This window comes from Colletotrichum abscissum (genome assembly GCF_030869225.1).
Source record: "Colletotrichum abscissum strain IMI 504890 chromosome Unknown Scaffold_33.1, whole genome shotgun sequence".
NCBI classification, from domain to species: Eukaryota; Fungi; Ascomycota; class Sordariomycetes; order Glomerellales; family Glomerellaceae; genus Colletotrichum; species Colletotrichum abscissum.
The window spans coordinates 538,466-564,826 of record NW_026850243.1 but is presented as its reverse complement, the minus strand read 5'-3'; the positions used below and the strand labels follow the sequence as shown (position 1 = coordinate 564,826).

The 26,361-nt window shown below is 52.2% G+C and overlaps 8 protein-coding genes across 8 annotated transcripts; 5 read left to right on the top strand and 3 right to left on the bottom strand.

Moving 5' to 3' along the window:
* Positions 1-25: 25 nt before the first annotated feature.
* CABS01_11799 (metallo-beta-lactamase superfamily protein) lies at positions 26-1,050 on the bottom strand (the record flags this gene model as incomplete). Its single annotated transcript, XM_060545153.1, has 2 exons — positions 26-811; positions 895-1,050. The coding sequence occupies 2 exons, from the start codon at positions 1,048-1,050 to the stop codon at positions 26-28; spliced, it is 942 nt and encodes a 313-aa protein (XP_060397270.1).
* Positions 1,051-1,647: 597 nt separating this feature from the next.
* On the top strand, positions 1,648-7,307 carry CABS01_11798 (beta-ketoacyl synthase domain-containing protein; the record flags this gene model as incomplete). The annotated part of the gene is made up of 5 exons (XM_060545152.1): positions 1,648-1,952; positions 2,014-2,317; positions 2,392-3,492; positions 3,553-5,904; positions 5,970-7,307. 5 exons carry the CDS (start codon positions 1,648-1,650, stop codon positions 7,305-7,307), a joined length of 5,400 nt encoding a protein of 1,799 aa, XP_060397269.1.
* Positions 7,308-7,819: 512 nt separating this feature from the next.
* Positions 7,820-8,376, top strand: CABS01_11797 (uncharacterized protein; the record flags this gene model as incomplete). The annotated part of the gene is made up of 2 exons (XM_060545151.1): positions 7,820-7,880; positions 7,991-8,376. The coding sequence occupies 2 exons, from the start codon at positions 7,820-7,822 to the stop codon at positions 8,374-8,376; spliced, it is 447 nt and encodes a 148-aa protein (XP_060397268.1).
* A 724-nt stretch (positions 8,377-9,100) lies between these two features.
* Positions 9,101-10,910, top strand: CABS01_11796 (major facilitator superfamily transporter; the record flags this gene model as incomplete). Its single annotated transcript, XM_060545150.1, has 2 exons — positions 9,101-9,343; positions 9,447-10,910. 2 exons carry the CDS (start codon positions 9,101-9,103, stop codon positions 10,908-10,910), a joined length of 1,707 nt encoding a protein of 568 aa, XP_060397267.1.
* Positions 10,911-11,608: 698 nt separating this feature from the next.
* Positions 11,609-18,045, bottom strand: CABS01_11795 (HC-toxin synthetase; the record flags this gene model as incomplete). The annotated part of the gene is made up of 3 exons (XM_060545149.1): positions 11,609-11,648; positions 11,702-12,890; positions 13,254-18,045. 3 exons carry the CDS (start codon positions 18,043-18,045, stop codon positions 11,609-11,611), a joined length of 6,021 nt encoding a protein of 2,006 aa, XP_060397266.1.
* Positions 18,046-19,495: 1,450 nt separating this feature from the next.
* On the top strand, positions 19,496-23,282 carry CABS01_11794 (uncharacterized protein; the record flags this gene model as incomplete). Its single annotated transcript, XM_060545148.1, has 4 exons — positions 19,496-19,974; positions 20,167-20,529; positions 20,592-23,010; positions 23,241-23,282. The coding sequence occupies 4 exons, from the start codon at positions 19,496-19,498 to the stop codon at positions 23,280-23,282; spliced, it is 3,303 nt and encodes a 1,100-aa protein (XP_060397265.1).
* A 143-nt stretch (positions 23,283-23,425) lies between these two features.
* Positions 23,426-23,939, bottom strand: CABS01_11793 (uncharacterized protein; the record flags this gene model as incomplete). The annotated part of the gene is made up of 2 exons (XM_060545147.1): positions 23,426-23,689; positions 23,751-23,939. The coding sequence occupies 2 exons, from the start codon at positions 23,937-23,939 to the stop codon at positions 23,426-23,428; spliced, it is 453 nt and encodes a 150-aa protein (XP_060397264.1).
* A 697-nt stretch (positions 23,940-24,636) lies between these two features.
* Positions 24,637-26,361, top strand: CABS01_11792 (cytochrome P450; the record flags this gene model as incomplete). The annotated part of the gene is made up of 3 exons (XM_060545146.1): positions 24,637-25,014; positions 25,082-25,915; positions 26,020-26,361. 3 exons carry the CDS (start codon positions 24,637-24,639, stop codon positions 26,359-26,361), a joined length of 1,554 nt encoding a protein of 517 aa, XP_060397263.1.

Sequence of the window (26,361 nt, the reverse complement as noted above, 5' to 3'; positions counted from 1 at the left end):
TATTGCTTGTAAATTGAGCGGCGTTTTACGAAAGCAGAAACCAGCGCCTGACGCCATCCCGTGAGTGGAAAGCGACTTTTCTATCCTCGGCTAACTTCCTCAAAACCTCGTCCACAAACGGCTCCAACGCCTTTTCTCTCATCACATCATCCACCTCACTGCCATGCATAGCGAGGACAAGTTCCTTTACCGTGACGCTGGCCATCCTCCCCATTCCTCCTCTCTCGCTCTTCAGCTTACTCATAACGCCGAGACATCTCTCTTCGCGACGTGTCTTGGATGCAAGCTCTTGAGTAATCTTTGCCGTCAGATTGGCGATAACATCGCCGTGGGCGGGATATCCCACCGCACATCCCTGCATCTTCATCTTCTCAAGGGTCTGCATGTAGAGGCCGAGGTGCTCCACAGCGCTGGTCCCGTGGCCGAGGGCGTTGTCGCCTGTAAACATGGCGTTTTCCTCCTCGAGCACGAAGCAGACGTGATCGTGCGAGTGGCCTCCTCCGTGAACAGCCCGTAGGGTGGCACCCTCGACGCTAAACGTCTCCCCGTCCGCGATTGGCCTCTGTCCTTCGGAGGGACTGTGCTTGAACACACGATCCGAGAGGTCTGGAAACATTTGAAGGAGATCTGGCACGCCGCCAGTGTGGTCACCGTGCCAGTGCGTCAGCATTATGTGCGAAAAGCCTATGCCATGCTTGCCAAGGGTGGTTTCGACCATGTTCGCCCACTCGCGCATTCCTTGGCCGGTGTCGATGAGCAGCCTCTTCTTTCCGGTGCCGACGATGTAGGTGTTTGTTCCCTGAAGCGTAAACTACAAGCAGCCATGAGAATCGGTGATTGTTCATAAACTCATCTATATACAAGAGTCCGATGTGGGTTCTGTTCTTAGCGTACCTTGCCGGGATTTTGCCCGAGTATTCGGATCACCCTGGGGCTCAGCTGTTGGATGTCTTGGAGTTTTGGTAGTTGCGTCTGCTGTGTCTCAAGATAACTCTCAAAGACAGACACATTGAGCGCTTTGTTGATTTGCCTGTAGCCCCCTTGGCCCATGTTGCACAAATTCTACACGCAGGGTGCTTAGATCATGAGAAATATGGATTTTGGGCTCGCACGGGAACATCATGAGTGGAAAGGGATGAAGTCACCTATTACAAGAAACCGGATCCATTTACCCCTCTTCCCTCAAGTTTAGCACTCACGATAAGGTCATAAGGAATGCGCTTGAAAAGGTAAAGATAAGACGGTTGCTGTCCAGAGTCCTGTGCCATGGTATTGCATTCAGAAGCATTATCGGGTTTAGGCATCGCCTTGGTTCGGCCTCCGGGGCCACCGGAATTCGGGTGCGAAACAATCGGATGCTCCTTGCCACCCGAACAGAGGCGAGTGAACCCCGTGAGCCATCTATCAGAGTATAGCATATTCTTTTCATGCTGAGACAAGTATCATGCATATGGATCTATCTACATTGAATACAGAGCAGTACTGCAGGTTCAAGCCGAAAGGAGACCGATTGGCACTCAGATTTAGATTTATTCATCAAAGGACCTCCTCAAAACCAGGCCTACTCCAATACGGTGGCGCCCAAAGCTACAATACTACTCCCTGGATTCTCAGCCTGTTTTCATTCTATTACAAACGTTATCCAAAATGGAAAACCCCTCTCGTCTTATTTTCTTCAGTAACGAGTTTCCTCCAGCGGAATCGCAGACGCTGCGGCGATTGTACCTAGACAGCAAAGACAAAAGACATCCTCACCTTTCCCGCTTCCTGGAGGAAGCAACTGCCGCCGTTCGTGATGAGGTTGAAAAGCTTCCTCTTGACCTGAGACGGCTTGTTCCTTACTTTGAGTCGGTTCAGAGCCTGCTAGCGGATCGTAAACTACGTCGCGGTGTGTTGTCCGGCTCCATTGACGGCGTCCTCCTATGTATCATACAGATAGGATCATTTATCCGGTTAGTCCTTTGAGAAATTCTGCAAATTTGATGGGCTATCCGATTAATTACAAGAACGTAGCTACTGCGAGACTAAGTCGGGCCAGTTCAACCTCTCCGACTTGGACAACACCCTCCTGGCGGGCCTAGGACTCGGTCTTCTCGTCGCCGCCACAGTCTCACTTGCGCCATCATTGGAAGTCCTCCCTTCTATAGGAGCCCAAGTTATATCTATCGCCTTTCGCTTAGGTTGCTTTGTGGCTCAAGTTTCCCAGACCTTGGAGCCTCTGGACGAGGAGGGAATTTTCGACTCATGGGCATATGTCGTTCATGGTGCTACGACTGACGAAGTCCAGCAAGAGCTGAAAAGTATCCATTCTCGACAGGTACCGTAAACCCTGATCCATTCTGTCCCTCAAGAAGAAAGCCGAGAATCAGAGTTCAGACTAATAATTCACAGCAAACTCCCGAAGCAGCCAAGATCTTCATCAGCGCAAAAAGCAGGACGTCAGTCACTATCAGCGGACCTCCATCGCGTCTCAAGGAGCTCTTCCGTACCTCATCATTCTTCAGAAATCGGAAATCAATCCCGTTGCCAGTATATGGGGGCCTTTGCCACGCACCTCACGTATACACTGAACAAGATGCTGATCAAGTCGTTGGCTCTCTGGTGCTAGAACAGGAGCTCTTCTCGCGGTTCTCTGTTCTGGCACCCAGCAATGGCACTCCCTTTCTTGGAGGAAGCGCCAGCCAGCTTTTCCAACAGATCATCTTTGAGATACTTACTCGTCAGATTGTTTGGGACAAGATTGTTGACTATGTTTCTGCGAATGTTGGCACGAGCCAGTCTCAAGGAATTGAACTAATGGCCTTTGGCAATTCATTGCCCATCCAGGATCTCCAGACAGCCTTGGACAGTAGAGAGACAAAAGCAGCTGTGAACGTCGTGGATCTACTAACAAGCATCATTGACGTGGGATCATCGTCTCAAGGGCAGAAGCCTCGGTCGCCCCGAGATTCCAAGATTGCCATCGTCGGCATGGCCTGCAGGCTGCCAGGGGGCGCAGTTGACCCCGATACGTTATGGAATATCCTAGAAGAGGGGCTCGATGTGCATCGCGTGATACCGCAGGACCGCTTCGACGTAGAATTGCACTACGACCCCGAGCGTAAGAACATGAACGCCAGCCACACACAGTTTGGCTGCTTTGTCGATGCCCCAGGTTTGTTCGACGCCGGCTTTTTCAATATGTCTCCCCGAGAAGTGGAACAAACGGACCCAATGCAGCGCTTGGCTCTCGTGACGGCCTTCGAAGCCCTAGAGAGGGCTGGCTTTGTTGTTGGCCGTACCCTCTCGTCCCACAAGACTCGCGTTGGAACATGGTACGGTCAGGCCAGTGATGATTACCGAGAGGTCAACACAGCTCAGGAGATTGGCACGTACTTCATACCGGGTGGCTGCCGCGCCTTTGGTCCTGGCCGCATCAATTACTTCTTCAAGTTCTCGGGGCCGAGCTTTAGCTGCGACACGGCCTGTTCATCGAGTCTGGCCACTATTCAGGTCAGTACGCAGTTCCGCCCTTCACTGTTTTTTTTTTCTCAGCCGTTGACCATTATCTAGGCCGCTTGCACTTCTCTTTGGAACGGCGAAGTTGACACCGTTGTCGCTGGAGGCATGAACATACTCACCAACTCGGACGCATTCGCCGGCCTCAGCAATGGGCATTTTCTCACAAAGACGCCGAATGCTTGCAAAACTTGGGACATTGATGCAGACGGCTACTGTCGTGCTGATGGAGTTGTCTCGTTCGTGATGAAGCGACTGGAAGATGCCGAGAAAGATAACGACAATATCCTAGGAGTCATCTTGGCAGCTGCAACGAATCACTCTGCCGATGCCGTGTCTATCACGCATCCCCACGCAGGCTCGCAAGCATATCTTTACCAAAAAGTGCTTGAGAGAGCCGGTGTTGACCCTTTCGACGTAAGCTACATTGAGGCGCATGGTACTGGCACGCAAGCTGGCGACATTCAAGAACTCACGTCCGTCACCGACGTCTTCGCACCCCTCTTGAAGCGTCGAAGCACGAAGCAGCCACTTCATATCGGAGCTGTGAAGTCCAACGTGGGTCATGGCGAAGCTGTTGCAGGAGCTACGGCTTTGCTGAAAGTGCTGCTCATGTTCGAGCGAGAAATGATACCGCCTCATGTAGGCATCAAGACGGCTCTCAACCCCAAGCTCCCCACGCACATGGACCAGCGAAACATACGCATTCCCTTCGAGGCCACCTCGTGGCCTCGAAAGCCACACCACAAGCGCCTCGCGATGGTGAATAGCTTCAGCGCAGCCGGCGGCAACACATCACTTCTGCTGGAAGATGGCCCCAGCCGAGCAGCAACGGGGGCCGATCCTCGACCATCCCATACCGTCGTCGTCTCGGCGAAGAGCAAAAGTTCATTGAAAGGCAATATCGAGCGCCTGCTATCGTACCTCGAGAGTCACCCCGCGGTTCATCTATCAGATCTAGCTTACACCACCACTGCCCGCCGTCAACATTATACCTACAGGTTCGCGTTCCACGTCGCGGAAGTTGACGGACTTCGGACACAGCTGTACTCGAGCCTGAAGCAGCTCGACGCCCACCGTCCAATCTCGAGGACGCTCGTACCATCCGTAGCCTTCACCTTCACCGGCCAGGGCGCGTCTTTCAAATCCTCAAATCTGCAGCTGTTCCACCACTCGCCCGTCTTCCGCTCACAGATCCTCACGCTCGACGCCCTCGCTAGGCGGCTTGGCTTCCTGTCCTTCATCCCGGCAATTGACGGCAGCCATGATAAGGATCACGACCACGACGCGGTCATCACGCATATCGCCCTCACTTGCATGGAGATTGCGCTGGCCAGGTACTGGGAGTCTCTCGGCGTCAAGCCGGACGTTGTCCTTGGTCACAGCTTGGGTGAGTACGCGGCTCTATGCGTTGCGGGCGTTCTCTCGGCAAGCGACACTATCTGCCTCGTGGGCAAACGGGCAGAGATGCTACAAGAAAAGTGCACAGCCGCGAGCCACGGCATGCTAGCTGTTCGAGCGTCCGTGGACGAAGTCAAAACAGCTGCAGGAGACCTCCCTTATGAGGTTGCCTGCATCAACGGTCCCAAGTCAACGGTTCTCAGCGGTACCTGGCAAGATCTGGAAGCTGTGAGAGCTGCTCTTATACGTAGGAGCCATCATTGTGCCACGATCGATGTGCCATTCGCTTTCCACTCTGCGCAGACTGACCCCATTCTGCAAGACTTTGAGGCCTTTGCCCGAGAGGGCATCATCTTCCGTGAACCTAGAATCCCTATCATTTCGCCACTACTCGCCGAAGTTATCTGCGACGGCAAGACCGTGGACAGTACTTATTTACGGAAGGCAACGAGAGAGACCTGCGACTTTCTCGGTGCCGTCAACAAGGCTCTAGAAATTGGTATCATCGACAAGGACGTGTTCTGGATCGAGATGGGCCCACACCCGGTAAACGCCAGCTTCTTGAAGGCGACTTTGGGTCCAAACTGCGTTGCTCTTCCTTCACTTCGCCGCGGAGAAGACAATTGGACTACCCTTGCCGACAGTCTTGCTACCTTGCATTCTGCAGGTCTGGATGTTGACTGGAATGAGTTCCATCGTCCATTTGAAATTGAATTGAGGTTGTTGGACTTGCCCACGTACAGCTGGAACAACAAAAATCACTGGATTCAGTACAACGGCGACTGGGCTCTTGTCAAAGGCAACACGTTCTACGAGAACCCGAAGCAAACCAAGGCTGCGCTGCTGCCAGTATCGTCTTTCCGAACCTCACTTGTTCAGGCCATCATTCACGAGGAGTTTCATGGCACCTCCGGCATCGTAACGATGCAGTCGGATCTCATGTCCGCGGAATTCTTCTCTGCAGCTCACGGCCACAACATGAACGGTTGCGGCGTCGTCACCTCGGTTAGTGATATCTTCAATCTATGCCACCCCTCTTGGGTCTCCTGTACTAACACCTAATGAACCAGTCCATACACGCGGACATTGCTTACACACTCAGCGAGTACATGACGAAGAAACTAGGAACTCCCGTCAAATACGAACATCTCAACGTCGCCAACCTGAAAGTCGTCAAGGGTCTCGTTGTGCAAACTGATACCTCACGGCCACAGCTCATCCGCGTCACTGCCAGCACCAGCAACATCGCCAACGGCATCAACATGCAGTGGCACAACACGAACATCAACGGCGCAGCCGAACCCGAGCCCTTTGCCACAGCCACCGTTCTCTCCGGCGACGCCGACGAATATCTTAGGTCATGGGTTCCTATCACGCACCTCGTCGAAAGCCGCATCGAGACCCTACAAGACATGGCGCGGAGGGGCCAAGCCACGCAATTTTCCAGTAAAATGGCCTACAGCCTCTTCGCCTCGAGCCTCGTTAACTACGCGGACAAGTACCGCGGCATGCGCTCGGTCGTCATGCATGAGTTCGAGGCCTTCGCAGACGTGCAGCTCACCACAGAGAAGGGCGGCATCTGGACAGTGCCGCCGTACTTCATTGACAGCGTGGCTCACCTCGCAGGATTTGTCATGAACGTGACCGACGCCCACGATACGGCGGGCAATTTCTGCGTCACGCCCGGTTGGCAGTCTATGATCCTGGCGAAGCGGCTCGAACCCGGGGTGCTGTATCGGTCGTACGTCAAGATGATTCCGTCTCGGGAGGACACGGGAGTCTTCCGCGGTGACGTGTACATTATGAGAGGCAGGGAGATCGTCGGAATGGTTGGGGGAATCCAATTTCGTCGGTACCCAAGGATTCTTCTCGACCGATTCTTTTCCCCACCGGACTCTAACGCCGCAAAATTGTTTGCCTCATCGCAAATCCCACCGAAGGTCTCTTCGCCGAAGCGAGATGCCCCTCGCCCGGTATCATCAACTACTTTCCGCAACAATCAGGCCTTCTCTGATGGAACGAAAAACCCAGTCTCCGCTTTGATCTCATCGATCGACTCACCGTCCGGGCCTTCGAGCATTGCTTCCGCTCTTGGAAGTGAGCCAGAAAGAAGTGAGACTCCCGCGACAGAAACGGATCGAAGCCCGGAGAAGATGTCGCCCGCTCCCGAAGACCCTGATAGCATCGCAGTCAAAGCCACGCTCATCATTGCTAGTCAGACCGGTATTGATGTTGCGGACTTGAGCGACAACACGAGGCTCGGGGACGTTGGCGTGGACAGCCTCATGAGTCTAGTCATTGCGGAGAGATTCCGTGGAGACCTCGACATCGCGGTCAACAGCAGTCTATTCCTGGAGTATCCTACACTGGGTGCTCTCAAGGACTGGCTTCGGGAATATTACAATTAGGTAGATTTGATAATACACTGGTGCAAGTTGGACTGGCGAAGGAACCTCTGGTCTGGCTTTTGAAGAAACACTGAACGAACTCTTTTACGTTGTGCAATTCTGATTAAGCCTTTTATTAACATCCACTGATTCCGGGCATAATTTCTGGTGGCTTGAGAAGAATATCTTTGTCTTCTGTCAACTCTGTCTTCTTCATACACTCCACAACTAGCAATGAGAAATGAGAGAATTTTTGTGTTTGTTGTGAGTGGAGTAGGCTCCTTGAGTGTTCCTCGTGCTAGCTACTTACGAATATTTGGAGAGGCAGCCTAGTACACAGCTCACGCTGCGAATGTCCGTGTTCCGATACACAAACTCCCGCTCGGGCTTGGGTCGAACAGGCTGTAAAATGCAATACGAGAACGAATTATAAGATGGCTATGTCTTCACGCAATCGGACCGAGTCAAGTCCCTCGACGAAATGCTTCAGTCTTACATCAACACCGTTAGTCTTGAGACAGACCAAAGACCTCATGACCAAACAACTCATGTCCATCAACGCCGTAGCCGTGCTCACCGGCGCGTTTCTTTCCGGTAAAATACCCCCTCAACTTACAACACCGTCTTTCCCCCGTTTATTGATTCTCTAGGTGCCATGATGGGCCTCTCTTTGATGGCCGTACCTGTTTTTCTCGACACGACAGACACATCCTCCCAACTCTTCCATCAATTTGTTCGCCTCTACCACTACGGCCACCTTGTGCTGCCGGGCCTCTCCCTCGCGACATTGACTCTCTACGCGTCTGCCGGGGCGATGACTCGGGGTACCGGGCGCCCGTGGGCCGTGTACGCGCTCGCGGGGACCCTGACGGTGGCCATGATCCCGTTTACATGGGTGTTCATGGTCCCGACCAACAACACGCTCTTCGATCTCCACTTCAAGAGCCAATCAGCGGGTGTGATCGCCGGCATAGACGATGCCAAGGGTTTGCTTAGGAGGTGGAGCCTGCTGCATCTGGCGAGATCCCTGTTCCCGCTGACAGGGGCTGTGATTGGGCTTTCTCGCCTCGTGAACGGTGACGCGCGATAGATGAGAGTCCGGGTCTGGAAGGTGAATGGGGGCGAGTGAGACAGTCTGTCGCAATTGCTTTGCAGGTAGCTCACGGTGTGTTAGATTGGTATGAAAAGTGATGGCTTTGCTCTCTTATCAGTTATAGCCCGTTTCGGTTACTGTATCTGCCCACATCTCAAGCCGTGTTATCCGTGTGTTTTCTCAAAGTCACCAATCAGTGTCTACCTAATAGCAATTGTGTAACCACTTGGTTGATTTGCCCAAATACGTGAGGCATTCGGTCCTCGTTCCATCCCCTCCAGGCAACTCGTGTCATTATCGTCTTCAATCGCGAACCTACAGATGAAGGGGCAGACTAGGAAATTTGTTGTTCAGGATCGTTGGGCCGCCGTCCGTCACCCCTGTCTCCCCCCCCCAGACCCGAAGCCCGAGTCCCGAGTCCCGTACGACGCGCCTCAATGCAATTGGTAGTCTTTAATGCAGTTAGGAATGTGTAGCCAAACAAGCAATCGGCACTAGTCCTGCATTTTGTCCGTTAATAGGCCGAATTACCATTCTCGGATTTTTAGACATTCCCCCTTGCGGTGGTGATCGGTAGTCATTTTGGCATCTTGGCATATTACATCAAAACCGACTCTGGCAGTAGAGAGGACCAATTCAGCAACCAGGAAACCAGTCAAACATCCACAAAGCATATCTTTCCCACACAGTAGAGCCCCATAAAGTCCAAAACGATCGGGAAATGGAGGCGTCCAAGGAGATCAAGCCGCCCGTGGCAAACCCTGCCGATTCACAGCCAACCAAACAGGCTGAACTCGCCTCGTCCTCTCAACCTTTAGACAATAATGAGAAGGACGAAGCCGACGACAACGTATTGGAACGGCACTCGTCGGCTGCTCCCTCAGAGGAGCCAGAATATCCCGGGTCCGCGCAGGTTGCGGTCATCATGGCTTGCATCCTGAGCGCCATCTTCCTCATGTCTCTGGTGAGGTTACAGTCCCTCCCCCTTCAAATTCTCGATTCAGCCAACCCCTTTCAACCGTGTGAACACCCGCAGAGGCAACTAACTCGAACTCTCAACTCCCAAGGACCGAACCATTATTGCAACAGCCATCCCCCGGATGACGGACGAGTTTCACAGCATCCAAGATATCGGCTGGTATGGCAGCGCCTTCATGGTCACAACTTGCTGCTTCCAGCTCCTCTGGGGTAAGGTCTACACCTTCTACCCGGCCAAGTACGTCTTTCTCGCGCTCTTCGGCATCTTCGAGATCGGCTCCGCCATCTGCGGGGCGGCGCCTAGCTCACTCGTCTTCATCATCGGGCGCGCCATCGCCGGCATGGGTAGCGCAGGGATCTTGTCTGGCGCCATCGTCCTCATGATGGGGGCCGTGCCCCTGGCGAAGAGGCCGCTGTATAACGGCTTCTTCAGTGCCGTCCTGGGCACGTCTTCGGTGGTCGGCCCGCTCCTCGGCGGCGCGTTCACGAGTAGGGTCACTTGGCGGTGGTGCTTCTTCATCAACCTCCCCATTGGGGGCGCGGCCATGGTTGTCATCTTCTTCGCGCTGAAGCCGTCCCCAGTGGCAGTTCCGGGCCTGACGGTCCGCCAGCAGCTACAAAAACTGGATCTCCTCGGTGAGCTGTTTCTCTTCCCTTCGCTGATCTGTCTGCTTCTGGCGCTCCAATGGGGAGGAATCACGTACGACTGGAACAGCTGGCGCGTTATTCTCCTGCTCGTCATGTTCGCCGTCTGCCTGGTCGTCTTTATCGTGGTAGAGGTTCTGAGACAGGAGAATGCAACCATCCAGTTGGAGGTCATCAAGAACCGCACCGTGGTCTCGGCCATGTGGTACATGTTCTGCCTCGCCTCGACTATGCTTCTTCTTATCTACTATCTCCCCATCTGGTTCCAGGTCATCAAGGGCAAGAGCGCCGTGGACTCTGGCGTTGCCACGCTCCCGTTCGTCATATCCCTCGTGGTCGCGAGCACTTTGTCCGGTCAGCTTGTGGGCCGCCTGGGCTACTACACGCCTTTTACCATGCTCTCTTCCGTTCTGATGCCCATCGGCGCGGGGCTTCTTTCGACGTTCAAAGTCAACACGGGTATCGGGAGCTGGATCGGATTCCAGATCATTCTCGGCTTCGGTATCGGTCTGGGGCTCCAACATGGTCCCATTGCCGTGCAGACGGTGCTCCAGCGGAAACATATACCGATGGCGGTGTCACTCGTCTTCTTCTGCCAGCAGCTCGGGGGCGCCATCTTCGTCTCTGTCGGCCAGAACGTGCTCAACCGCAAGCTCATCGAGGGGCTCACCGACGCCGTCAAGGACCTGGATCCGCAAATTATTGTGAACACCGGCGCAACGGCTTTGCGCGACATCTTACCGGCAGCAGACCTACCTACCGTGCTTTTAAAGTATAACGAGGCGATCAGATGGGTATTTATTGTCGGCGCTGTCACGGCATCGCTGTCGGCGCTGGGATCCTTCACGTTGGAGTGGAAGAGCGTGAAGGGCGACGAGAAGCCCAAATCAACTAGTAAGGACGGGTGAGCAGAGAATCACATAGTCTGAGGTCTGGGCAATACAATTAATGTTCTGGCTATGAACAACGCGATTTAGGCATCTAGATACTATTTCGTGGGGGCGACCGACTGTGTATCAAATTTCGAGTATAGTCATGTGGATCATGTTTTTCCCGACGGTGTGCTCGGATCAAGGTTCAGCTATAATTCTAGACCATGACAATCTAGCGGAAAGCAGCTCATCAAAGTGCCGGAACCCAGGTGCCATTAGAGAAGGGGATTTGCATAGCTACATTACACAAGGGTAGAATACAACAGTAGTCTATCAATATAATCATCATTATTCACAACAATAGCCAGCCAACGAGCTCCACAACTCGGCTTTTTGAGGGCGTTTCCGTACTTTGATGAAACCTTGATGAAGTATTGACTAAATTGCGACCGTCTAAAAGTTATACAGTCAGGTACGATGACGATGGCTGCAGGTGGGGTGAGATTAGTTCTGATTGAGGTGGTCAAGTCACATTCAAAATGAAGATATTATCAAAATTGCGCAAGCTCCCTTTCTCTTTCTTAGCAGAATTCTTGTGAAAGGACGATGGCTGGCTTGAAACACAATGACGTTTTGGCCATTCATTCTCAACTTTCACTATGAAGACTCTATTCTAAACTCGATTTATCTACTTTGATTTAGGCAAGCTCCTTGTCAGTCTTGTTCGAACCTTGCTACGCGTGAAAGCTTTCGCAGACCAAGACACTGCTGCGTCTGAAAAGCACCCAATGTCAGCCAGGTATTGGACGTTTTTCTGCAACACCCACGCAGTCTCGTCCTCCATCCTCGAACGCCGCTCCTGGTTATCAAATCTGGGTGTTGCTGCTCCGAGAATCTCCGAAGTGGACTCGAGAATGTGCATAATCGGCTGGCACGGATGGCTCTCCGTCAAGCTTGCATCATGAGTCGAGGCATTCATATCTTTCTTCAGCCGCCTGAGCCACGCGCCGTAATCGAGGGGCTCTAGGACAGTATCTGATAATACCTGGTTGACAACTTCCCAGAACCTACCGACAGAAAGGCCGTTCTCAACCCTCGTCTCGCATACCTCGCCTCTGGTTGAGGAATTCAACTTGTCGATAACAATGTCAGCAAACCTGTCAGCGCCGCAGAGGTAAACCCAGTTCTCCATGGGTTCCTCCGGGAATGCGCGGATGGTGTGGCAGCCCATTACCACACGCCAGACAAAGTCATCGAGGTTAGGCACCCCGTCTACCGAGGAGCCGATGATGAGCGCCGGACGGACGACGGCGAACTTTGCCGCCAGACGCGGGTTGCTAGCCGCCGCGCGCTGAATGATGGCGCCGGTGATCAACTTCGTCTGTCCGTATGCGTTCGACTGCGCTAACACGTCTTCCAGCACACCCCTCTCCGATATGGTGGTTTCAGCCAACTCCTCAGGATCCCACTGCGGGCCTCCGGATATATACACAATACGTCTGGTGGCCGGAGAGTTCTTCGCGCGTTCAACCAGATCAAGCGCGGCGTCTACGTTGACCTTCCGTAGGGCCTGGAACCCTCCGAACCAATCCACTGCCGCCGCATTGTGTATAATGCCGTCAAAGTGTTTGGAAGGGTCTCCATGCCCTCCAAGCTGATCCCAATGTGACTGGGAAAGGCCTAGGCAATCTTGAGTGAGATCTCCTGGCCATATTTCGATCCTGCCGCTGAAAATAGGCTTCCATGAGCCCAGAAGCTGGGCCTTCTCGACGAGACGTTGTTTCCCGGTTGCAACATCATCGCACCGCATCATTACTGTCACATGAAGTGACGAGTACTGTTCTAAGACGCGAAGGAGGATGGTGAGACCGGAGAGGCTGGTGCCTCCTGTTATGAGGACTCGTTGAGGCCGCTGTTCCGGGTCGCTCTTACAGAGTCTGTTGACACCTTTCGTAATGATGTCTTGGAACTTTCCATCGCTATCGACGCTATCGCCTCGTTCTTGCGCATTCCTACCTTGGTGGAGGTAGCACGCAAGGTCATAGGTGGTTTCGAGTCTCAGGAGCGTCTGCATATCCATGCACACTTCATTCGTCTTATTCACCCATTTTAGTAGAGGGACGATTGTGATTGAGTCGAGACCAATCTGGGAAAACGTGTGCCGGGTGGAAAATTGGACATTTTCATCTCCCGACCTCCATGAAAGAAGGTAGCGGATCTGCTCAATGATGGGCAACATGACGGATTGGGGAATTTCGTATAATGGCGACTTTGAGGGTCCACAAGAGCCGCTGGCCCTGCAATAAGTTTGCAGAGACTCAAGTCTGTCGGCGGAAATCTGTTCAAGCCATTGCTGTATAGATCGTCGGTCGAGCTTACCCGATGCTGAGAGCAGCACCCGGTCTGCCAGGAGGTATACCGAGGGCACCATGTGATGAGGCAGGAAGTTAGCGGCCTGCTGAGCGCTCTCTTTCATCCACTCCTCGGTCCGTTTGTGTAATTGTTGCAAGTCAATGGCTGGACCCGGAGGCGAAGACGACTTGGAAGGGCGCATGTGTGATGGTTCAAGAATGGCCACGAGTTGCGATGCGAGTGGCCCCTTAGCTGGGTAAGATACTATAGCCTGTTTCGTGAGGGCATGTTGCTGGAGAATATTCTCAATCTCTTCCAGTTCGACGCGCTGTCCTCGGATCTTTATCTGGTTATCACACCTTCCGACGAAGATCAGGTTGCCCTGTTCGTTGAACTTGACCAGGTCTCCTGTGAGGTATGTGGGAAAAGCACACTCGACGTTGTAGGTCGCGAGCCAAGGCGCTTTGGGGAGAAAGGAATGCTTGGACTTCGTATAGTTGTTGATGTATCCACTAGCAACGGCGGGGCCTTGAATAGCGAGCTCGCCAACGGCCCCCAACGGCATCAGATGGTCGTGAGTCTGCGGATCAACAACCCACGTGTGACATCCAATGCCTTTCCCAATGACCGAAGAAGACGTAGAGTTGTCAATATGGTCGACAAATGTGCACTGGACGCAGCACTCGGTCGGGCCGTACGTGTTCTGCAGGTTGCAACGCTTCGCCCATGTTTCAATGTGATGCTGGTGCATTGATTCGCCTCCCAGGCGGAGAACCTCCAGTTTTGGTACATCGGCTGGCTGAATCATTCTTGCTACCGACGGCGTCAGGTCAATCACGTTGGCGGAGAACTCGTTGATGTTCTTGGCAAGCTGCAGCAGCTTGCTCTCATCTCTTGGGATGCACACGCAGCCGCCGCTCAACAACGTCGCGAAGATGTCAGCTATGGACGTGTCGAAGCTGTAGCTGGAAAACTGGAGAAGACGCGCACCGCGAGGATAGAGCCCAACACTGCATTGGGCTTCGAGGCCGCTTGTGACTTGTTTATGTAACAGGACCACTCCCTTGGGAGATCCGGTTGAGCCCGAGGTGAATATGCAGTACGCGGGCGACTCCGGAGAACACATCGCGCCGTCTGAGGAGCACACCGCCTGGGAACTCTTGTCATGGAACATGCCCTCAAAGTTGATTGGTCGTGCTCCGATGTCCAGAACGAGCTCTTGGGTAGCGTTCGAGCAGACAACACAATTTGCCCCGATGACCTCAAGCATGTACTTGATACGATGGGTGGGAAGGCCGGAATCGATCATGAGAAAGCCGTAGCCCGCTGATAGCGTGGTCAGCATCGCGACCACGGCAGCCGCCGACTTCTCGTAACAGATGGGGATGATTTTTCCATCAGTCTTGCCTCCGAGATGAGATGTGACACGCGGAGTGAGCAGCTTCACAGTGCTTTGCAGCTCAGAATAGGTGTATCTGGCATCCCATCCTTGAACAGCGTCGTTCGTCTCCCATTCTCTTGCTTTGGCGAAGATTCGCTCTTGGAGACATTCTTGATGCTCAGTCAGATCGCCACAGCTGAACTTGAGGATGTCTGCAGCTTGTTGATGTGTCAGGGGTTTCAAGTCTGAAACCACCGTTGCTGGATCTAAGCTGGACTCGATCTGGAGCAGCAATTGCTCGAACTGCTTTGCCATCATTTCAACGTCCCATCTGGTAAGAACGGCTGGATCGTACAGCATCTTCACTGTGACGCCCCCTGAGCGTGGGAAGCACTCAACGACAAGTGGGTAGTCCACGTAGGAATCAGAAGAACCATTTTCGATCTCGACAATAACTTCAGTGTCACGGCTAAAGCGAGACTCGAAATCCGGCTGTATAATGAGAAGTGTCGTGAACGATGCGGCAGACGCAGATCCTGGCCCAAGCGATTTGATGTTTTGCAGAGAGTAATGTTCGTGATCCGACGTCAGGGCGACTTGGGCCTGTACAAGCTCTAGGAATCTAAGAACCTGCAGTTGGGAATCCACATGAATACGCATCGGAACACTTGTGATGGTCGGGCCGACTATTGTCTCCACATCCAGATCGCTGGACATTCCCCGTCCATGGACAGTCATGCCAAAGACCACGTCTGACTCTCCGTGCACTTTGGATATTACCAAAGCAAGAGTGGCTTGAATGTATGTTGCTTGAGTTACGGCGGAAGATCGATGCTGAATGTTGCACTCGACAGTGACGCAGCTTGATGCCCGGCAGATGAACCGATCGAGAGGCAGTTGCGGAAAGACACTCCCAGTGAAGGATTCCAGCCTGGATTTCCAGAATTCTTTCGCCCCTTCGGACAACTGTTCATTTACCACGGCATATGAAAATGTCGAGAATGGTGTCGGTGAAGGTATCCGTTGGTCCCTGTATGCTTTCTGGGTCATCTCGAGGATCAGATGGGTTGACCATCGATCATATACGGAATGATGAATCCGCCAACGCCAGATTGAGCCAGCTTCATCTCCTCGAGCGTCATGAATACAGTGCTGAAATAGCTGAGATCCGCATGCCATTGGAGGTCGCTGAGAAAAAGACTCTGATGGCAGTGCGCAACCTTCATCAAACAGCATCGTGACGTTATACAGTCTTCCGTTCAGATGGCGCACGATGCGGCTTCTCAACATCGGTGTATTACGGAGGACAACATTCCAGGCTCGAAGAAAGTCCGTCTTCGCCCAGGTTCTCGGGAGACGAAAAGCATGCTCCGCAATGTACGCACCGTCTTGGACTTCACTGAGCGTCATCAGTGCCGCCTGCATCGGTGTGCACGGAAACACCTCCTCAATCAGCTTCTCGCTAACTCCGCACTGCTCTGCCGCCATCAAAAGAAGTTCATCGGCATTTACGTTGGCGACAGACTGGTTTCCCTGCGGCGGTCGACGAACTTTGTCTGATTGAGGCGTCCTTCGCTGGGCAACTAATTGTACAATTGCCTTCAAAGTCGGGTGGAGAAAAAAGTCGGAGATTGACGACATGATACCAGCCGCGCGAAGTTCTTTGCAGACTCGAAGTGCGGAGAGAGAGTTGCCGCCTAGGAGAAGGAAGCTGGAGGTAGGATCGATGGCCGCGACCTCCAAGCCCAAGACATTGGCCCATACAAGAGCGATCTTGTCTGCTACTGCAACGTCATATTCTTGTAGCTGACTCCCTGTAGTAGGTCGCAAGTCGATCAGTTCAGCCAACGTTTTCTGTTCTGCTAGAGAAACAAGGCTTCTGCGATCGAGCTTGCCGTTGGGAAGCCTGGGGAGCTTGCCGACAGATAGGCCCCCGACTGGAATCATGTAGGATGGAAGGGTCTGCACAAGATTTGTAAATGAAGACTCCGAAAGGGTGAGAGAAGCCTTTTTAGTAACAGAAGATTGCTCGAGAACGACGAGCACCACGAGAGCAGGCCTGCTAGAATTCTCTTTCAAGATGGCGACCGTCACGGCCAGCTCCTTGACATTCTCCAGAGCCGATAGAAGCTTGTTCTCCACCTCCTGCGGCTCAAATCTTTGGCCAGAAATTTTTAGTTGACAGTCGAGACGTCCCTGGTGGGTGAAAGTTGAATTCCGAATATCTTGCAAAAAGAGGTCTCCAGAACGCACGACTGGACAACATCCTGAGCTACGCTCGCTGGGATGGACTTTGCCTTCCCGGAGATATCCCATGAAGTTGGTATAACTTTCGACAACAAGTTCACCAGCTTTTCCAGGGAGAACTGGAAAACCACCATCATCAATAAGGTAGCAACGGCAACACTGGAGGGCATGACCGGAGTTCATGATGTCGCCTTCGTTGACACTCCCAACCAGAACCATGAGGGTTTCCGAAGAGCCGTAGTTCCAGTAAATTTCCAGGCGAGAACTCCAAGAATCTACCAGGTCTGGTCGCATTGGTTCTCCAGCCAGCACGAGGCCAGTCAGGCTTGGGACGGCGGTTGCATCCATTATTCCCAGCACCGAAGATGGTAAGGTTGTTCGCGTGGCAGCAAAGCGAGTGATGGTATCCTCCAGCCCTTGAGACTTTTCTAAATCTGTCGGTATGCAAAGGCAGCCACCAGATACGAGAGTTGAGAAGGTGTCGATCAGGTTCACGGCCCAACCAAAAGATGGAAATAGAAGATTGCGTTCGGCTGGACCCAGTCGTAGGGCGTTACCAACTGCGAAAGCCATTGTGCTGAGACTTGCATGGGAGTGAACAACGCCCTTGGGCTCTCCAGTGCTGCCAGAGGTGTAAATTACTACGGCTGGTGACTTCGCATCCTGTTCTGGAAACAAATCGGGTACATGTTGTGATGCTGTTCCCTGCACGCATAAATCAAGTATGAGTCGAGTAACACCGGGTAGGCTGATCTGCTTGGAAGGTTCCGTGAGGTCAATCAGATGCGTGATTCCTCCTAGTTGGGCGATTGATTGGATGCGAGACACGGGCAACGATGAGCTCAACGGTACGCCAATGGCTCCCGCGCTGAGAACGGCAAGCAGGGCGACAATCGCAGCCGGGGAAGACTGCGACACGATGATAATCCTCGAGCCTTTCAAGACACCATGTTCCCGGAATCTTTCAGCATTTGTCGCTACCTGGGCCCAGAGAGTCCTGAAATCGAGCGTTGTCGTGCTAGAGACGATACAAACTCGCAAAGGCTCCATACGCGCACAAGCCTGGATAAGAGACGGAAAAAATATGTCTCTCTGGAACAATCCATTAGCTTTCTTCTCGTTGGTGATACTTGGTTGTCTCTGTTTGTTGCCGAAGCTATTGAGATCCGACACCTCGATGATGCTGCCCATGGTGCCGGAGCTGAGATGAGAGCAATGCTGGCAGGAGGAATTTCGATTCTTTTGGTCCTCAGAATAATGAGTTGGCGATGGGTAAGCAAGTACTGGCGCTGAAGTAATAATAGAGGTTTAGCTCTGTCCCAAAACCTTGAGTCAATGTAATCAGGTATTAGTCAAGTTCGAAATGGGAATAACCGCTAGATCACAAGGTAAATGACACTCTCCAAAAAAGCAGTCAACTTACGGTATTCCGCTGATCCCTTTGGTATTATCTAACTCTATGGTTGACTGAGTGCATCATTGAGGCATTCTTCGTCGATGCTGATGGATATTGGGAATCAATGTCGCGTAGCCGGGCCCCGGACTCGGGTTTCGGGGTTTGGCTCAACTAGCGGTGGCATCGAGCACATCACTCAACGCCGAACCCGTCCTAGCTCATTCAAGAGTCTCTTTCACAACGGAATTACGTTTCCCACCTATCTCTCTCATTTTCTACCTGCCCGGTGTCTCTTCCTGGCCCTCGCTGACCTCTAAACCCCGGACTGATCTTAGACCACGGGAGACGGGCTTGGCCTTGGGTTTCCGAAATTATCTACAGCCTTGAGCAGTCATATGTGATTTTAGTTCTCGATCCTATGTCATGTTTGCCGTAGTCCTGCGTCTTTTTGGCGTCTACTTTTCAAGTTCTCGTAACACTTGACACACAACTTGCAGCTCCGTTGCCAGTTGATTCCCTCCGTCTGCCTTCGAACTATTTTCCGACCCCTTCAAATCATCCACTTTCGATAAGTCGCTCAGGGATTCTTCGTGGCCCTATTTCATCAACAACATGTCATTTCGGAACCTCAAGGGGCTCTTAACGATCGACAACGACGAAGATAACACCCTATGCCAAAAGGTCACAGGTTTCGATATTTCAGGCTTCGACATTGGGGATATCGAATGTCGCGCCATCGCCGAAAACATAGCAGTGTGGCGTCTTTGTAGCGCGGCATGGTCCGTTGTGTTGAGTCGCCACACTCTCCAGAGCTCTGTGACTTTCCTAGCAACGGATGCCTTGCCTCGAAGTACCTCGAGTGGATCATCCCTCGGTTCACTCGCAAATTTCCACGCGTCTGTTGATGAAGATGCATCATTCTCCGATTTGCTAAATCAGGCGTCGGATGTCTCACTGCACAACGACCAGGACTCATCCTCCCTCGCAACATCTTCCATTTTGATCGTCTACCCTTCATCATACTCTGGCGCGACTCTATCTTCGCTGCCTCTATCACGACGGATAAGATCAGACACCTCCATTCAGCTCTTATCCAAACGTCCAAAAACACTTCAAGCCACTTGCCACTACCAATCATGGCTGCCCAAACATCACATTGATGCTGTGGTAAACCATTTCTTGCACTTGTTAAGGCACATTATCAACCATAGGACATGGGGATCCCTAGTCGTCAGGGACATCTCCATGATGTCTCTCGAGGAGGAGCTGAAGATCCGCCACGATTGCCGGCCTGGACTTTCCCTCGCTGACTTCGAATTTGGATCGGTACATCAGCTCTTCCGCCGTCAGGCTAGCAGGACACCAAATCTTCCTGCAATTGAGGGCACCGGAGAATACGTGCTGACCTACCGCGAACTGGACTTCATGTCTGACCTAATGGCCAGAGACCTGGGCCTTCGCCTTTCGGGCGTTGCCCCGTATCCACTCAATACCGGCTTGGTCATGGACTGCGGCGTTGTCGTAGGAATCATGCTGGAGAGGTCACCTGCTATCGTGGCTGCAGTTTTGTCGTGCTGGAAAGCTGGATTTGCCGTTGTTCTAGTTGATCCCAACCAGCCCAAGTCAAGGAATGGTCACATCATTGAGGATTGCGGTTGCAGTCTCCTAATCGTGGACAAGTCGCAACGTGAGAATGCTGCCTCTTGGGAAGCCCTCACATGGCAGTACGATTTTGAAGAACTAAAAAGGAGGACTTTTTCTGCCACCGAAAAAGCTGACCGAGTACCCCTTGACTCTTGCATCAATCTCTTGCAAGACTTCCGTCGACCAGCGTGGTTCCGAGTTACTTCTGGCTCTACTGGGAGACCAAAATGTTCTCTACACGATCATGCGACGCTTGGCTCCTCAATCGCTAGTTATGCTGGAAGAACACGGGCTTCGAGGTCTTTGCTCTTCTTCAACCCCATTTCTTCTGCGTCTGGCACTGCCATCTGGACGATTTTGACCAATGGAGGGTGCCTCTTCATTCCTCCCCAAGATGAGATCACCTCAGACCTTGCGAACTGCATCAACCGTTATCGGATTGACGATATGTGCATCACCCCCTCGTCTATCTCACTCATCAACCCAAGCCAGGTTCCTAGTCTTAAGACTGTCTCTCTTGTTGGGGAAGCCGCCTCATGTACTGTCACGGGAACATGGAGCCCTTATGTTTCTTTACGCATAGGCTACGGCGCCACGGAAATGAACTCTCACTGTCTGCCTTTTCATGACGAGCCGTAAGCAGACTCTTTGATAATCTACCGTCCTGATCAAGCCATGTTGACACCCTTTTGTCTAGCACCGGAACTCTGCCGCCCTATCATTCACTTCCCAGCTCTGATTACTCTCTCTACATCCTTCGACCGGGTACTATAGAGCTCTGCCCGCTTTACACTCCAGGAGAAATATGCCTCAGCTCAACATGGATGAGTTCGGGGTATATCAACAGACCCGGTGCAACCTCACAGGTCTTTTTGCCTCATCCATTCCCAGGAGACGCGGGTCACACCTATATCTACAGGACTGGAGACCTGGGTATCTTTGTTGGTGACCAGGCCTTCGTCTTACTAGGCCGAGTTGACTTTCAATTCAAGATAGACGGTAACCGCGTACAGCCGGAGGAGGTCGAGTACATCATCAGTCAGATACCGCACGTGATCAGATGCAGGGTCATACTTATCGAGCCGTCTGTAAGACGTCCGGTCATTACGTGCTGTGTGGTTCTGACTGATATCCTGACTGCCGATATTGATGCCGATAGCTTTTGGGCTGACTTCATTTGCAAGGCCGAAGTGGCTTGTTCTGATCATTTACCGGCGTACATGAAGCCACATAGATGGCTGCGCTTTAAGAAGTTCCCCGAAACTGCCACGGCGAAGACAGACACAGCCGCTTTGACCAGGGCTGCTAAAAGTCTCATCGACAGCGGAAGCCTGGTCATGACAGATGGCTATCTGCAGAAAGATTCGAAATTTATCCTTGGCAACGGCAGAATATTTCTGGACTTGGCCACAGAAATCCTGGCTGGCTCAGACTGTGATGCAATCTCCCTGGAAGACTCTCAAAGTATTCAGGCTCGGTCTTTCATCGAAAATGGAGGCACGTCCTTGCTGTCTCTCCAACTCAGGGCTCAACTGCGTAAACGAGAGATAGATCTACCCATGGCTACGCTCTACAGTACGCGAAGTCTTGCAGACGTGGCTCTAACGCTCTCTGCTAAGGAGGAAGACGCCTTTGAATCGATCTTGATCAAATCCGTCAAACCAGTTCCAAGCGCAACAAATGGCCTGCTGCGGAGAATGGCCTTAGATACCGAGTGCGGTTCTGAGAGCTTCGAAGCCGTATTTCCGAGCACTATCCTACAACGAGAGATGTTCGTGACCAGCATACTGGAACCCAAATCATGGATGTTCTATCAGTTCTTCGACCTCTCCCAGTCCGACTGCACCGAAGCCCAACTTCTGGAAGGAATCCGTCTGTTGGTGTCGAAGAAACAGAATTTAAGGACCGTATTTTCTCTTCTAGACGTGTCGGTCAACCCAAAGACAATCGAAACCCCTGACAGCGCCTTCGACCTGATCAAGAATGCCGAATTCGTTCAGGCTGTGCTCAAGCCATCCGAGTTGAAAATTGACCTCTCCCAAGACACCGAGATCGTAGACCCCGACATTCATCGCATCAGAGATTCGATGAGGCCCTGGTCATTCCTTCGACCGCTCTGGAGAGTAGCATTCTTGTCGAATCCGCGGCTTCTCGCATGGACTTTTCACCACTCAATTGTCGACGCATGGGTGGCACGTAATATTGCAGAAGACCTTCACGCAATTCTTGCGTCCATAATCCAGAGAGACAGCTGCCAGGGAGGATGGCAGCGCTTCTTGACCGAGGCGTGCGAGAATGCGGCGAGGCCGTCGATGGAGCAGTGGGCGCTCAAAACATACGGCGTTGATGGCTTAGGCAGTTCCCCAGATTCTGTATTACAGAAGCACATGAGAATCTGGGAAGACTTCATGACCGGGGCACGAGCAACTCCGATACCTGATGAAGGGAAGCTTCCCCCTCAAGCCCTCCCAGCCCCTCCTCTCTTCAAGAGAATTGATTCACTCCCGTACGGCGCCTGGTGCCGGAGTCACCATATCACACCTGCTGCGCTGATCCACGCCGCAACCTCTCTGACAATAGCCCGTGTGTTGAAATGGTGGCGACCGGGAGGGCCGCAAGAAATGCCGGAAGAGGTGGTTTACTATCGACTCAGTGCCAACCGCGCCGACATCGAAGATGCATCTGAGATGGAGGGGGCCCTAATATCCATCAGCCCTATCCGAGTCCCTGTCCCCGCCGAGGCCGACATTGTGGATATCTCGCGGCGCGCCTTCAGCAACTGGCTGACGACACAGGAATCGGATCCGTATTACCAGGACGGGTATCTCGTTGCCACGGGTCCCGAGGCGACGGCGAGGCAGCGGCGTTGGGGTAACGTGCTTCTCAATCATATTGTCAACCAAAAAGAAGAAAGGCAGTCTGCGGCCGCTCTACGGGGGGTTGTCGAGGATCGATGCGGTTATGCAATGGTCTGGCCGTTCGCGGCGTTGGAGATGACGGTTGTAGAGACGGATTCGTCAAAGGCTGACAGTCTCCAGTTGTGTATTCTTTCCACACTGAACCAACGGGATACTGAGGAGTTTATGGATATCTTTGCTAGGATTCTCGAAGGAGCAGTAAGATCTTATGGGGTTTTAAGTGCTAAAGAGATTGTTCGGCAGGTTTGAGGAAAAGCTGTTGGACCATGTCAGGATCACATAAGATAGTAGCTATTTTCTGATGTTGGAGACATTTGATTTCATGTTCGTCCGAGGTTTGTTTGTTCAAAATTGCGTTTCTCATTGATTTCGCGAGACTAGGAAGCTTCGCTCATCGGCCAACTGTATATTCATTTTGACGTTTATAGTACGATGTCCAGCAGAGCTTACCTAACCAACGCGAAAATTAAGTAGGGACATCAGCGAGAGACTTAGATCCAGGACAACGCCAACGATTACTAGCTACTTAGATTCTCGCACCTCACTCAAGTGATCAGAAATCTTTCGGTGGCGAGGCATGAGATATGTTGCAGATGCAAAATATTTCCTAGCACTATCCTTGCACCGACTCAACGACCTTCCCATCCTTGATAATCTCTGTGATCCATCCAATCGTCATCTTGCTTCTCGTTGTATCGGCGAATTTTTCATGGTCTCCAACTAAGTGTTCCTTGTACCATCGGTCTTCTTTCATTTTCTTGTAGTCATTGACATCCTTGAACACGACTTGGCTGAAACAATCGTAGTCGGCCACATTGGCCATTTGTGGATCCATTAGGAGACTCATAAGCTGACGGGTCTGCGATGTGTTGTGAATCTTTTGTTATACAGTATCAGTGTTACTTTCGTAGCGGAGCATTTGGAGCTAGGATTCTCACCATTGTCCACCGCTTGATACCGTACTTGACCATGAGATCCCGCGTCAAAGAGGCTGAAACTTGCGTCATATAATGCCTGTATTCTTCTTCAGAGAGACTCTGTTTGCGATAGCCGAGAATCGTTAGACAGAGAAATTGGCTGCGAGGATCGTCTGGGAGAGGTGGTGGAATTTCGCTATCTACATCCATGGTGAGTACAGCACACTAAAGAAATTGGACAACAACAAGTACAACAACAACAGGAAGTAGTAACCGAAGGTATCAAAATGGCTATATACACGCGACAGCGGGTGATAGGAAGATTAAGAACATAAGTTTAAGTCGCTGGAAGCGTGCAGCGGCGAATCTGATTAACATGTAGGGGCTTACATGATTGATCTATGCCGTCGATCCAGCCCGCCAAATTTTGACATTGAGCCCGCTGGACTGCTAACAAGAGTCATCCCGTAAACGACCCCTGGCGCGGAAAAATGCAGTTGGCATGATCGCCGAAGAGCCAACACCGCAGACGGGAAATCCTGCCAACCAAGCATCGATGGGGCCCACTAGCCAACAGCGTGTTACGATTAAATTGACCCGGTCACACCAAACCCGAAGCCCGATAGATTATGACCGGCCGAGGTGGGTCATCGGTCAACGAGCTGAACTTGCAACCATGGAGAATGCCCGTGGCATTAGTTGGATGGCAGGCACGGTGTAGTCTGCTGTAACACGCAGAGAGTGGATTGCAAAACGGGCAGCAGTTGATAATGTTGAGAAAAATATGTTGATACTTGAGCATCGACTGAGCCAGGCGGGCTACAATTCATAGGATTCCACTGACGTTCTTGAGTCACGCAACTGGCAGCCGCTCAAAACAGCCGAACTTCAACATACCCTCACAAAAATGGAATTATTCATTGCTAGACTAGTATTTATGAATAGCCGGTTGACTCTGGCCTCGGTCGGCGTCGCAGCAGCAGTGCTCTTGTGTCTCGTGGGAACTGCGATATACAACCTGTTCTTCCACCCACTACGCGACTATCCCGGGCCTTTGTTATGGAGGATGAGCAGTTTCCCCTGGTGTTATCACCAGATAACGGGCAGGCGAACGCATATTCAAGCGAAACTCCATCTCAAATACGGGGATGTCGTTCGTGTTCGGCCAGACGAGCTGAGCTACACGAGCGCGCAAGCGTGGAACGACATCTACGCGCACCACCCGGGCAGGCCAGAGTTTCCAAAGGATCCTCGGCGCCAAAGGCGCAATCCGAACAAGCAAAGTGTTCGTCAACTAGTCGACGGTATGTCTATATTTTAATTCAGTTGGACTAACAAGGTGCATCGTCTAGCACATCCTCGGCGCGAACAAGCAAGACCACTCCCGCTATCGCCGCCTCCTCTCTGGCGCCTTTTCCGAAAGAGGACTTCGGCAGCAGGAAAAGCTCATTATGAGGCACGTCGAACTCTTGATCGACAACCTGTCAAAGTTCGCCTCGACCGGTGAGAAGCTTGACCTCACGAAGTGGTATAACATGGTAGTTTTCGACGTCATCGGTGACCTTGCATGGGGCGAGTCCTTCCACTCCCTCCGCGACGGCAGGCTGCATGCGTGGATCCCCGCTATATCGTCGACGGTCAAATTTGCGATGCAGTCCAGCGTCTTCTACGAGTTCGGCCTGGACTTTCTTGTTCCCATTTTCATCTCCAAGACGGTCCGGAAACAGAGGTTGGCTAATTACAAGTTTTCTGAGGAAAAGGTCAATGAGCGGCTTAGACACGGTACTGACCGCGGGGACTTTTGGGACCGCATCTTGATCAAGAGTTCCAACGACGACAATGACGGCGACGATGCAAGAGCAGCGAGCGAGGGCATGACTCGCGGGGAGATGCTTAATAACGCCAGCATCATGGTTCTGGCGGGCTCAGAGACGAGCGCGACAACGTTGTGTGGCATGTCGTATCTGCTTCTTAGCGACCCCAAGGCCATGCAACGGCTGGTTCAAGAGGTCCGGTCATCGTTCAAGTCCGCAGAAGAGATCACGCTGCTGTCGGTTGGCCAGCTACCTTTCCTTGATGCCGTTTTTCAGGAAACCTTGCGGCTCTACCCACCTGTCCCAACTCATAGCCAGCGGGTTTCGCCTGAGGGAGGCGCAAGCGTTTGTGGCAAATTCGTTCCTGGGAATGTACGTCCATGCTACTCTCTAACATTTTCTGCCATCCCCTGTTTTTCATTTTGTAGATGTGTTTATCATGTCATTGATATTAATCAATTAACTGGCCACAATAGGTGAGTGTCGGTATTTCGATGATGGGTGCGTGCCTCGATCACAAGAACTTCTACCGAGCTTCTGAGTTTTGTCCCGAGCGCTGGCTCAAGGATACGCCCTTGGACTTCAGAATGGACAACAGGTCGGTGTACCAGCCCTGGAGCATGGGAACAAGGAACTGTCTTGGTAGCAACCTAGCGCGTGCAGAGATCCGGTTGATAATGGCGAAGGTTTTGTGGCATTTTGATCTTGGACTTGAAACAGACCTTATGTATGGAAACTGGTTTGACCAGAATATCTGGGGCGTATGGTTTAAGAAACCCCTTTGGGTGTCGTTGAGCCATGCTGAACACGTCAGATAA